Below are 14,521 nucleotides of genomic sequence, written 5' to 3'. Positions count from 1 at the left end.
GGTTTTGAACGAAACAAGACACATTAAATGGAAGAAAAATTCAGGATTTCACCGAATCTTATGTGAAAGAAGAGAAATGAACAATTTTCAAAATACTGAAATGCTGATAAGTGATTTAATACTTGGTATTTCCACCCCTTGCGTTAATTACAGCTCGGCAACGACGGTTCATACTCAAAATGAGTGATCTTAAAATGTTCTGATCTAATCCTTCCCAGATTTCCCCGAGTTGGATTCCTAAGTCATTGAGAGTAGCTGGATGATTTTCTGAACTTCTCAGCCTTCTATTGAGGTTGTCCCAAACCTGCTCAACGGATTGAGATCTGGACTTCTTGCTGACCATTCCATTCGAGAGACTTCAACCTCTTCAAGGTACTCCTGAACGATGCGCGCACGATGGGGTCTGGCAGTATCGTCCATAAAAATGAAATTTTCACCAATGTATGGGGCAAATGGCACTACATGCTCTTCAAGAATGTTCCTTATATACTTATCAGCATTCATAGCTCCATTATCAACGACCACTAGGTCTGTGCGAGCAGTCAAAGATATTCCACCCCATACCATAATCGATCCTCCGCCGAAACCAGTAGTATTCAGGAAATTGCAGTGAGCATATCTTTCATGTGGACGTCTGTATACAAGGGAACGTCGATCACAATGGAAGAGGCAGAATCTACACTCATCTGTGAAGAGAACTCTTTCCCAATCGGCCTCTTCCCAATGGATATGCTCTCTCGCAAAATCCAAACGCGCCGTTCGATGGGCTGGGGTAAGAGCTGGGCCTCTTGCCGCGACACGAGGCCTTAAATCATATTCTCTGAGGCGATTTCTTATTGTCTGAGTGCTAATTTGCACCTCATGAGTTTGCTCAAGCTGAATTTGAAGGAGGCGAGCGGTTGCAAAACCGTTGTCTCAACGAAGAAACTCTCAAGTAACGTTCTTGAATGGCAGTTGTTACCCGTGGTCTACCATGTCCTGGTCTTCGGACATTCATACCTGTCTCCCTGAATCGCTGCAACATTCTGGACACACTTGTAAGGGAAACTCCAAACCTTTCTGCAATTCTTGTGTATGTCCACCCTTCTTCTCGCAAAACTACCGCTTGGGCACATTCCTCTTGGGTCAAATTGCGTGTTTCGCGTTGCATAGCGATCGAGTGTAGAAATTCAAACGAAAGAAAAACTATTGATCACTAGAATTGATCGAGAACAACTGATTTTAGAATGGAGCCAATACATTCAAAATCTGATAATATCATCTTTTTTTATTTCCGCTGGGAAAAAACATCTGTATTGAAGAAAACCGTTGAAAGTGGATAACATATGCATGCATAATTCTGATAAAAAATGTCAAATGTTTTTCTGGAGAACTGGACGTAATTATACGAAAGACCCGAGTAGTTGAAGCAATTTGGTAGAAGAATTTAAAATTTGATATAATATAAGAATAAAGAATAAATGAAAATATTTTTTCATTCAATTTCCAAGGAAGGGGACTTCGAATTAAATTACACCACTCTGTAGAAAAGCGTCAATATCTGTTGTTCTGAATTTCCTTCAAAAACCACTCCTATTTTCACATTCCATCTCCAGTTTGTGTTCACCAAGAGTATTTCAAGCTCACGTCTGCCAGATTTGCTTCATCTCGTATACATAATCTGATTAAGAAATGACTGAAAAATGCACAACATGTTTCAGCAGTACGAAGTTCCGGATTTATAGACATCTAATTATGCGATCCGGCAAATTAGGTATTCGGATTCTGGATGCAAAATTCCTTATTCAAATCGGATTACGTCCTACAACTCGGTTGAAGTCAGAACTTGTAACGAGTTTGGGACAAATAAAAGATGTAAACGAAACCATCGGTATTCTGCAGTTTGCAGCAAACAGATGGAAGTCTGGGGCATTAATTAGATTTTATTTTTGGCTTTATACGATTTGCGGATTGTCTGGAATGTTGTCAGGATGAAATATTGTAATTGAAGGGTGGGTAGGGGTGGTAAAGTAATTTTCAGTTTGAGTTTAACACTATACTTTTCTCGAGACATTTCATAAAGTAGGTAGGACATTCTGCCAGAATCTGAGATAAGTAGCTGACGTTTATAGGTTCCCAGCTTCCACTCCGGATGGGTTTTATTTTCGTATTGTCGAAGAACAGTAGCCAAGCGCTCTATTTCAACCAGGGTCACTTCTTTTCTTCTGATAATATCTCAAAGTTCTTTTTTCTCTGTTATGTTCAGAAAAATATCAATTGATGTTTCTACTAGAATACTTTATCATTTGAATTTATTAGATTATAATATTGTTTTTTATTTGCAGAAGAGATTTTTCGCTTCATTTTCAGTGTGTAACACTACATTTTCATAAGGGAAACGTAGAATTCGAATCAGTTAACTCACAACAATGAATTAGTGGCAATTATCTTCTCTAGAAGACCCTGTTGCGTGACCCTATTTCGAATTTAATGGACACAACTAAATCTGTCGTTTGCGTGCGCAATATGCAGATATAGTCAAACTTCATGAATAAACCAATAGATTTGAAATATTAGAAAATGGAATAGTTCATTTTCAATGTATTATAGCTTGGAATCTGACTATTCACTTTGAAATAAAATACGTATAGTGAGAATTATACGGATGGTATATTTAATTTTCCGACCCATAATGAAATGAGAGTGTGTAGAAATGTGGTTGTCTATTTTCCTGAGTATCTAGCAAAACACTCCCAGTAATTATAAAGAATGTCATATTGAAACTGGCATATTCAGAAAAGAAGATTCTCAACTCGGTTTTTGTAAGGAGAATATTGCAAAATGGCGTAAAAGCAGATACCAATTTGTTTTATGTTCAAGTAAACACAGCTTATGAAAAATAATGTCTCAAACTTCATTTCACAACCTGACATGCATTTTAAAAGCCCGAAGATGACCAAATTTTTGTAGGAGTAGAAATAAAAGTATAGCGATGTTTTCAAATAAAATAAGAGTGGACAGAGAAATTTCTTCAATTAAGATATATGCAATGATAAATAACGAAAATAAGGGGGGTCCCAAATTAGAACCCTGTGGAACTCCCGAGGCTAAAACAAATTAAAATTACTTGACTCCTTCATATTCAACGCACTGTTGTGACTCAAGGAGAGACAGGAGAACACTGTATAGGAGGCAACTCCCGAACAGGAATTACATTGGTGGACATTACAGGCTATTATATGAATCATTTCTGCCAGATAGTCGAATAAAGAGAAATGTTGTATTTGCTGAGAAAAATCGTAATTTTTCCTTTGACCTAGTACTGAAGATGATAGGAAAACCCCCAGATTCGTTTTTCCCGGAATAGATGAAACTCGAACAAAATAATTCTTTCTCCATCCCAGTCAAGGATCTGCATTGTTTTCTGGAGAACGCACGAATTTATTTGTAATGGAATATGTCATGCGAGCTTCTACGGAGGAAATTCATTTCCCTCACCATGGGGAATACTTTTTACCAGGATTGGATTTATAAGACTACGTAGATAGAAAATGCTTGCGTTTCGGATCTCTACAAAAAAATTTGAAGAAATATAATTTCAGTTTCTTAAGCGTTGAAGAATATCAGAGGCTCTTAAATTATTCAAGTTGTAGGTACTTTTAGTAAAGTGAACATTGTTCAGTTGTCTATTTTCTGTCTCTAAGGGGGCTAATTCTGAAAATGTAAAAAACTTGGGTTACCTTCTTTTGACCATCATCCTGAATAAATTTTCTTAATCATGAGGTATGTTAAACAGAACTCATAACAGGTCTCTTATTTCTATTTATTTATCTCTTATTTCGCCTCTTTCCTTTTAGGCACTTCGGATTCACGTCACAATCTTCTATGGCATGACCACAAACCTTTGAATTGTACGAGTCAATATTGTCGATAATAGTCAGTTTAAATGAAGTACACAGTATTCCGAGTGCCAACCGGGCACGTCGGAAGTGTCAATCTAGAAGCAGCAATTCCGAAAAAGTGTCGTTCCAGTCGGGATCATTGTCCCTCGTCAGTACAGTGTAGCGCTGAATATTCCAACCGAAGGATGGGGTCATAAAAGAAATTGAAGCGACGTTTTGAGAAATTCTCATCACTATGCGCCACCTGTATCGCAAAGACTGAACCAAAACCTCACATCCTCTGTAGACTCCTGTCTTTGCGAGACAAGTGGCGCACTGTGATCAACATCCTTCGGTTAGAATATTTAGCGCTACACTGTACTGACGAAGGACAATGAGCCTGAAACCGGTCTACAGTTGCGTTTAGATTTTTCGATTTCTCTTGGATTTTCTACGCCTTTTCAAGACTAGCTCGAATTATTGGAACGACAAGCTTCGGAATTGTAGTTTCCAGTTGAATAGTCAGTTTTCTCACACTTTCATATAACCATTTGGGGATAAAAATGTTGGAGTTATCGTTTCATTTAGGAAATTCTTCCAGCACACAAGGGATATAACTAATAACACAATAAACTCTTGAACTTCTTTATTAGCTCTAAGCTAGTACCTCTGAACTTCTAGAACTTCTAGGTGTATTCGTAGACCTCTATTTCTAGCGAATACTATAGCAGAATAGACCGAGCTTCATAACCTCTGTCAGCGGGTTGATTTCATCCATAGAATCGATTTTAGCCATCGATCGGGAGTTTTACTTTCAATAAAACAACATCTCAATCCTTCATGACCATCTATAACTGAAGGTGTATTGTTGGTTGTCGACCATCGGTAATCAGGCGCAGCTTGAGTGAATCATACGGTCAAACTGCGGCGGCCATTTTGATCACAAAATCTGTGGTCAGAAGAGTTGTCAAAGTTTCCGAACAATACTTTATTTGGTGCGTTCCTGAGGTAATTGCGTATCGCTGAAGGTTATCATCGCTTTGCTCATTAGATCGCCTGATCCGATGAAAACGAGGCGTCACTGCCCATCAGGGCTTAGCAGTCTTATAATTAATCCAATTTACATTGTTCTTCGTACGCTGCATTTCCTGAATAGTCGCATTTCGGTCTTCGTTAACACGTAAGCCTAGCCGCTGCTGTACGTAATGGATTATCTCGTCAAAATCGCGACTACGCCAACTCGAATGATAGCACCGACGGACGTCTTTATAAATATTTACGCGAAGAGTTGGAGAGTTTCGATCTTTGGATAAGGCTTAACGCCGGCGAATCTTGGAATGCAAAAACTTTTAGGAAGCCCTGCCGTGAATCTCGTCGAGAATTTTGGGACGTGGGATGAGAAGATTCGACACCTACGCGTGACGAAGTTATGCATTTAATATCCCATCAGGAATTTTCCGGATTATCCGGTATAAATTCGACACTGCGAAATTAGTGCATCGATATTTAAATTGGTCGAGAGCCTGACATCATATAATGATTTTTCTTGAGTTTTCAATGAAAGTGGAGCAAATTATAAGACAGTAGAATAGCGGGGGCTGAAGCCCCGAGCCTTGTTAAAGCTGGTCGAATGAGCTTCTGAAGGTGGATCTAACAAAAAGGTTGAACTATAAGAGTACTAGTCAGTAAGGAGAGCTGAACCCCTTTTCACTCTGAAGCCACTCCAGTTGTATCTGTGAATGGTAGCAACTCATTTTTGTGCGTGAAGATATCATGCCCAAATAGGTAACGATAGATTATATTAGATTGATGATGAGATGTACATTTTGAGTACAGCAATTCTTTTTTTAGGAACCAAAAATTGGCTCATGCCTCTCTAACCCATGAGAAATTTGAACAGGGGGCGAGAGAGACTTGACCATAAGTTAGTTTATCAATAAAACATTGAAAGAAAACAATTTCCAATGACCAACGTTTGTCTATGTCAAGGTTTTCATCATCAGATGTATCAGCGTATGAAGTAGAGTCATTCGGGGTAACTGAGCGCAGTGGGTAAGTGTGCGCAGTGCGTATATCTCGACTATGCAATGTATGAAAGAAGGGTTCATTTAGGTGAAGCAAGGGCGCAGAATCGCCATAATAGTTTTTCATAAGATTGCGCCGTGCCATGTTTCTTTAACTTTTTATTTGCAATCAATCAAATTCACTAGTTTTCTTGTTTACTTTGTTTATTTTTAGCATCCCCGCATATTCTGCCAGGTCCAAGTTCCGAGTCTCTCAGTGTTAAACAATATTTTATTCGATCATGGGCATATTAATCTAAATATATAATGAAAAATTTTAGGTTCTCTCAGCTGCTCAACTCTATAAGAACGTCAATTCAAATTTTGGCTTACTGGGGAAAGTGTGCGCCTGTAAGTGTGCGCATAGATTCATTATATGGGCTAAGTTCAGTAAGGAATAGAGTATGGCATTGTTGATATTCTTGATAAAGACTCAATCAATATTGTCCTATTTGTTCAGAAAAATATGAAGAGCCACCAACAGGGAAATGTATCAAGGGTTGTGTTCACCAAGAATTGTGGCACGAACAATAATGCACTGCTTGAAAAAAGGCGCTTCTGTATTGATAATAAACAGCATTTCTCTAATATTGTAACATTTTGATGACATTATTTTGTAATTTGTTTTGATTGTGTGGTTCACTAAGCACTGCGTTCACTTACCCCGTGAGGGTGCGCACACTTACCCGCAATACGGGGCATGTGAACGCACTCCGACTTTCTCTATTAAATTCTTTTTTGCGGAGAGAAAACGTTTTTGTTTGTTTGCATTTTGATGTTTTCTTATAGATTAGAAAATTCTCTATCTCATGAATATGTTTTAATTTTCCTAGCTTCAACATTTGAAACAGGGTATGGATTGAAAGGCAAAAGTGCGCACAGTTGCCCCGAATGACTCTACATATTTTGTACTTCGCCTTGTTACGAGTATATCGCAAGATATTTACGATACCGGTAGCGCAAAATTTTAATTGAAATATTTGAGGTGGTTCAAGTCTCCTCCCTGAGCAAGTCTCCCTGACTCCCCCTACTAAAGGAATAAGAAGAAAAATAGAAGATATGCGTTCCGTAGATGCCCCAAAAGTCAAGCCCCGACTACAGAAATGTTTGAAAAAAATTCACCATAAATAAGAATTAATTCAGATGCATACTACCTGCGGATATGAATACCAACACATGTACCAACAGGTGTTGGTATTCCCTGATCTGCATTGAACTAGCCACTTTGACAGCTTGCAATTTTCAATGGAACTATTTCAATTTGCCATCATCAGGACAACTAAATAGAGAACTTCCACCGAAGAAGAGCAGATGCTGAGCATGGTTCTAGACGAGATCGTTCCATCATTATACACGAAAAATTTCGACAGCTTTTTCGTTCTGTGACCTCTAGACATTTTGATTGTAGATAATAGAGTACGCATCGCACAGTGCACAGGTCAACACACAGGTCATACTTGCTTCTGTTCCTTCGACAGAAAATCTCGCAGTCGATATTTTTAACCTACAAACAACTACAAAATTCCTAGGATTGACATAAGATGAACATCTCACTTGGGGAGAGCATATAGAAATAACAAACACCAGCTTAAATTCAGTATGCTATACCAACCGAGTGCTGTGCAAATACCTGAGGAAAGAACTGTTGAAAACAGTCTGTTTCTCTAACTTTGAATCAAAAATGAGGTAGGTACAGAATAATTTTTTATGGATCGAATAGAAATATCAATAATATCTTTTTAACACAGAAAAAGGTTCTGAGGATTATTTTTGGTATAGAGAATCTTGTAGAGGTCTATTCAGGGAGAATAAGATTCTCACAGTCTATGCAGTTTACATCCAAGAATGCCTAAGTTTTGTTCATCAGAATAAGCACCTTTTCGAAAATGATTTGGGCAAAAGCAATTTTGAGATAAGAGACCCACACTACATAATAATAATAATTTATAATAATTTTATTTGCAGAAACTATAAATACATGCTCCACAAATAAAGAATATTCCCACAAAGGCTTAGCCTGTCTGTCATATATCCTAAGCATCACCTCACAATGACTGAAAAAGGTTGTTACTATTCTTGCTTGAAAATGTTCAACCGACTGCCGAATTATATTAGAAGGGAAACAAATGTAAAAAAATTTGAAAAGACAATATATGAAATGTTAATAACATTGGAGCCTTATGATTTAGGTGAATTTTATAATAAGTTGTAATTCTTTTCTGTTTTGACACTATTTTCTTTTTGCTCTTTGTAGGTATGTAGTGATTAGAAATAAATTGGTTATCAAATCTCGTCCTTATAATTGGTCAATAATGGGTAATCTCAGCTTGAGGACTGGTGAAACATCAACAGGAAACAAAAAACCCTTGTTAAAATTGCCAACGTTTCGAATCTTTATTGATTCTTCATCAGGGCTACAAAAATACTACACTAAAATATAATAAGTGATACCTCATTAGAGGAACAGAACAAACGACAAAACAGGTTCAGTAAATCATCAGCATATAAAGTTTTTTTTTAAAGATAAAAACACAATATAACAATATAAGGAATAATTAGAAATAAAGATGTTTTCTATTCTATTTCAAACGAACCAGATCTTAACAAGTCAACAAATACTGCCATCCCCAACCAAATGGCCCCCACAGCCTCTCCTAAAACCCGTCGTTAGCCAAACCACCCCTAGACTTTCACAGACCGCGTTCGCCGATTTTCAAACAACCCCCGGCCTCAAACCACTTACCAGAGGGGACTTTAGGCGTCGCAAGTAGTGGATAACTTCGAGAAATTTCCATACGCATCGTTCTCGCGATCCCAGTCCCCTTGGAACCCTTTCGGAAAGCGATCAATCCACCCCCCGTGCGGCGCGGCAACTTCGGGGCAACTTCGTACAATTCAAAACGATTACAATTCAATTAATCGTCCGCGATTAGACGTCTGGAGTGATTTATCAAGGAGGGCATTTCGCCATCCGGCTGGTATTGGGTATTCGGGGCATATTCGGGACGATCTGGAGCATCGATCGGTCGGGGGCGGGGGGAGCAGCATTGAATGAACTCATACGTAATATTTCGTCGGAAAATTACCGGTTGTACTCGCTGTTTGGTTTCGACGAAATCAACAAGTGCATGGTGATGTTGGAGGCATGCCAGGGTGGAATGAATGGATTCGCGTTAAGTGGCACGAAGCCCCCGATGTTTTGTTGTGGATTCGATGAACTCTTGAAGAAACTGCAATGAAAATGTTGCGGGTTCGAACTTCCACAAAAGGGGAAAACAATATCAACAAAATCCTCTTCAGTTCGTGGAGTATTGAGAGGGAAGCTTACTCAGTTATTACATCCCTATTTCCGTCAACATTTGGGCCAAGCCTTTGAATTAATTACCTGCGTACCAGTCTACTATTTTTGATGGCCTACTCTTCGTCCGCAGATACTTTCCATCCGCGAACACTTTTCGTGCGGCTGTTGTAACTATGATACGGCCAGGTAAAGGCACGGCGATTGAGACATTTTCGTGAAACCGAGCATAATCTTCACTAATATTATGAATGTGAAAGTCCGTGTGATTGTTAGTTTGTTTATGTATTTCTATTTCCATAACTCCGGAACCAGATGTCCAATTTTGATGGAAATTTCACTATAGTGTGAATAATTTATCAAATTGGATTTTCGTGTATTATTCTCATATAATGTAGAGATGAAGAAAAATATAGAACTTTTCTGAATAATTCGTGCATGAAGCTGTTGATTTCAGGTTTTTATGGCCGATAGATTGATAGAATTATAACATTTTTAAATAAATTTAGAATAATATTAATTAATATAATCATAAACATTCATGAAATAAAATCGATGTGGCCCTTAGCTGCACCATTTATTTTTGATCAAAAATGCTTTTTCCAACATAGTTTTCTAACGAGTATTTGGCGAGTTATGACAGGTTAATCGTTATTCTAAGGGAGGGCGACCACCAAAGTAGCGTAAAGGTGCCTACAGATTACTCTGACGTGACGTGGGACCACGTCATAATGCGCATGATTCAAAAATCTAACGAAGGACTTTAAGCGGAATCGTTCAAATTGTTCTGACGTGACGTGGGAATGCCATAGACTTATAATAACATGGACTCCGCCTGTGAGAGAGAAGTCGGTAGGTTGAATAAGATGGAGAGTTTGTGGGCAAGCTGTCAAAAGGTTATAGAACACAAGTTTATGCGAAAATTTTCAATTAGCTTCCGAGAAGACACACAGGAATTCCATAGCATTTCTTTGAAATGAATTATGTCAAAAAATATGTGAGTTTTATTCAAGAATAGATGTAATGAGAATAATAATCAACGTATCAACACCTTGTGGGCAAAGTCTGCGAAAATTGTAAAAATTTTCCATAATAAATGTTCAACAAGCTTCCGAGAATGGCAATTCAGGAATTCCTTAACATTCCTTCTTAATGGAAAATATAAAAATTATGTGAGTTTCATTCAAGAATAAATATAATGTGAATAATACTGAACACCTTGTGGGCAACGTCTGCGTCACATATTTGTTTATATCCATCATATGATTTTGACATTGCCCACACGGAATCAGTTCATCTCTTTCTTATTCGATTAGAACGCATAAGCTTTTCTTTCTTTAATGCACCCAACCTCTCGATCTACTGAAAAGTCACGTGACAGTGAGTCCATGTATTATAAGTCTATGGGGAATGCACGTCCAACGTCACGTCAGAACAGTTTGAACGCTTCCGCGCAAAATCCCGTGTTAGATTTTTGAATCATGCGCATTATGACGTGCGCCCACGTCACTTCAGACTAATCTGTAGGCACCTTAACACTGACATGGCACATACATGACAAATGCAATGCAAAATACTGAAACTTCACTCAGATGTGCGATATCTGAAAATTATGAATCGCCTTTGTCATGCATGTGCCAGGTCTGTGCTACGCTACTTTGGTGGGCGCTCCCACTAAGTGTGACGTGCACTCCGTTCTGTGATCGCTGCCAAGATGCTTCCGTCAGAACTGACGTTTAACTATAAATTGACATTGATTGTCAAAGTTCACCAAATATTCTATCGATAAAAAACAATTGAATTTTGTGAGATGTCACTCGAGTTTTAGTAGACGTCAAAAATTTTCAATTTGCTTACGCTTTTTTGGGTAATTTCCGTAATAGCAACTGTCATTTGATGCTGTCAAAATAATTCTTTACGAAATCCGCTGAATTTAACAAGTTACTCAATAACGTAGTTCGAATATTGTGTTAATAATAATCAGTATGGATAATAATAGTGATATTGATATCAATACTCATAAAGGTATGTGCGGTCGATGAAAAAATTTTATATGCACCTCGACCACTATTGTCGCGAATGCTTGCTAGCCTCGGCTATTTCGGACTCTGATATACATCCTTTTATAAAGGGATTCCATAATAGTTTCGTTTTAAACCAAATTTTCTACCCATAAAAGCTAGCTGCGGCGCTTGTTAACAACAGTTCTATTTTACTACCCACCGGAAAATATCGCTGAACATCCGCGGTCATCCCAATTCCACAATTCGAATTGCGCCCGGAACGAGCTCGCACAAACCAATAACGATCGTCCACCTGACAATAACGGAATCCCACGGAAACGATATATATTCAAGGAGACCGTCAACGACAGAATGACAGTCATCAGACGTGAACCGGAAACGTGAAGTGTATCCGAACGAAACCATAATCGTTCGTTCGAACTACCCCATTTGCATCCCGCTTAACCGTCCAATCCGAGAGGCGTCTGCTTGCCCATTTATTCCCAATTAAACTTGATGTAAATCCATGTAGCCGTTTATACACGTACGTTTCTGTCGCATTACGTAACGCGACAATCGTTTCGCGAGAGACAGGTAAATGAACGTTCAGGGAACGTTGCATGTGATGTCAATCGAAAACTATCATCCTGTACATGCAGTGCGCCGCTGATTATAAGCTTTTAAGTGGCAGAGACAGTCTTCTTCCTAATTTCATTAAACCTGGCGCTATTTTACTTAAATAAATTTCAGTTTTGACATTATCATTGAAATATTTCCCGAAACCATAATGTTGGCCGACTAGAGTGAAAAACTGAATAATATGACCAAAAATTACCTACATAAAGATTATTTAAGATGGCGAAGTTATAATCACCTTAACTTCAATGCGATTTAATTAAATGCAGTATGGAAGGCGATGCCGGCGCCAGGACTATGAAACAAATGAATTAACCATCATTCTTCACAATAATACGAGACTACCTGAATAATGTTTTGGGGCTATCAGAAAAACTAAGATGATCGTGCAAGACAATGTAGATAAATTAACCCTGTACTAAAACTGCTCGCAAAATTGTTCGTTTTCGATGTCAAAGTACCATTATTGCTACCGTATGTTTACCGGGCAACACTCATCGAAAGGCCTCTTGATGTACTGTGAACGGGCGATGAACAGTGTAGAAGAATGAAGGTCTGATAGGGTGTATAAATGCAACAATAGGTATTGCAGAGCATATTTCCAATTGACACCACGCTACTAAGAACAACAAATAAAATAATTTGATATGATCTCAGACGATTGATTAAAAAAACTAAAGAACGAAACAGAAAAGTAGACAAATAATAGTAGAAACAATAAATAATGAAGAACGATTTGTTTCCATTTTAACTTTCATACGACAGTAAGTCTCGATAAGTTGCATACTCTCAACCTGAAGAATAAAAATAAAAAAGAAATATCCATTTTTATTGTGTATTTACAGCTGGCCTGATGATGGAATAATAATAATCCGAAATCGATCGCCTAAGAATAAAAATATAATAAAATTTGGTGTGTTTCCTTTTACATATATCTACTCAAGCAATAATAAGAATTAATTCAGATGCTCACCACTCGCCGATATAAATATCAACAAGTGTTACAATCTGAATTGAACTATCCAATTTGCCATCGTCAGGACATTTAAATGGAGAATGTTCCACCGAAGACGAAGACAATCGCATATTTCCTCAAATTCCTGGCTTGCTTATTGCCGACAACATGCTTGAAAGAATTGAGAAGGTTAGTAAACGTTCAGTTTACGGCAGAAATTTTGCCAGCGATAAACTAATGGAGTAATGATAACGCCTCAACAGGGAAGCCATAAATACAATAATAAGAATGTGTTGCCACCTTCTGAATTCTTCCACGCATGTTGTCTGCAATCAGCAGGCCAGAGTACTGAATTAGAGGAAATATGGGACATATGCCATAGTCTTCGTCTGGGTTTCGGTCAGGGGGGGGGATTGAACCGGATTTCGTTTCATACTGGATGACGCTGGAGTACTACATCGAGGAAGGAGCTGTGTTGCTCTGACGAGGTCAAATGAGACCGAAAACATGGGCAGCATCTGCTCTTTTTGGGTGGAACGTTTTCCAATTAGTCCTGAGGATGGCAAACAGGCTAGTTCAATTCAGATCGTAACACTTGTTGATATTCATATCGGCGAGTGGTATGCTTCTGAATTTATTCTCATTAGGTGGTGGTATTATTGCTTCTCCTTTTTACACCCAGTTTTCATCGGGATTTTTTTTTGAAGGAAGGTTTAACTTAAACAGTTCTATCTTCTGATGAGAAAAAAGGTAATTTTTTATGGAAATCTTGATGAACGCAGAATGACCCCCCATTACAGTTTTAAGGTTGTTTATTTCCGTTCAAAGAGAGCCATTGATAAAATCATAATGCTCATCAGCTTCCCCATTCCGAATGGATGAGCAGGTCGACAACATTTATGAGCTAATGTAAACGAATAAGAACAATAGCACAAAGAAAGAGGGACTTACTTTGCAGACAATCGGCGTTGAGGAGATCCTTGCACTTCTCGTGGCACTTGACCCCGCACTCGGTGCACCTAACTCCCTGTCTGGCTATGCCCCACAGCAACCCCTCGCACTCGTAGCAATAGGTGGGCGATGTGGCGGTCCAGGGTAGGAACTTGTGCGGCGTTGTGCTGCTGATAGGGTAGATCAGGGCCTGGAGAGTCTTCTTGTACACGTGCATTTTCTGTTGGATCAATCGATTGATGGTCAGTCATAAAATCAAAAGTAACTCGAAGTAACATTCGGATCAAACGCTTGAGAACACTATGAATTGAGTATATTCATTGAGAATATGTTGCTGCTTTCTCTTCGTGTTAGGTTGGGTTAAATTCGTTCAATATCTTCATGATATTTAGATTTTTGTGTACAGTTTATCTATTACTGTGATATATTTTTATAATTAGGCAGGAAAAAAACCCTATAAGAATTATCCATGTATCTGTCAAAACGTCTTTCTCCGAACTATGGAATCTGAGGACTGACATGAGTATGCCTGTAAGAGGTGTTGGAATAAGATTCAGATTTGATGGAGGCCTATTTAACCTGAAGCGCCTCAGAGCAAAAACCTGTTCAAAGGTTATCATGAAACTCCAATATGCAGACGACTGCGCACTTATCGCTAGCAGCCCAGAGGATCTACAGATAATGCTGGACACCTATAAACATATATACGAAGCTTTAGGCCTTAGACTCAATATCGACAAAACCAAAATCCTGGT

At 38.4% G+C, this 14,521-nt stretch overlaps 1 protein-coding gene across 1 annotated transcript in view; it reads right to left on the bottom strand.

The window, feature by feature from the left end:
• Window positions 1-14,521, bottom strand: part of LOC123318378 — a 118,382-nt gene that overhangs the window by 70,164 nt on the left and 33,697 nt on the right. Inside the window, exon 7 of the mRNA XM_044904986.1 lies at window positions 13,767-13,986. Coding sequence (XP_044760921.1) covers window positions 13,767-13,986 — 220 coding nt within the window. The remainder of the gene's footprint in view (window positions 1-13,766; window positions 13,987-14,521) is intronic.

This window comes from Coccinella septempunctata, chromosome 8, assembly GCF_907165205.1.
Source record: "Coccinella septempunctata chromosome 8, icCocSept1.1, whole genome shotgun sequence".
Lineage (NCBI taxonomy): Eukaryota > Metazoa > Arthropoda > Insecta > Coleoptera > Coccinellidae > Coccinella > Coccinella septempunctata.
This window is presented reverse-complemented; position numbering and strand designations above follow the sequence as displayed.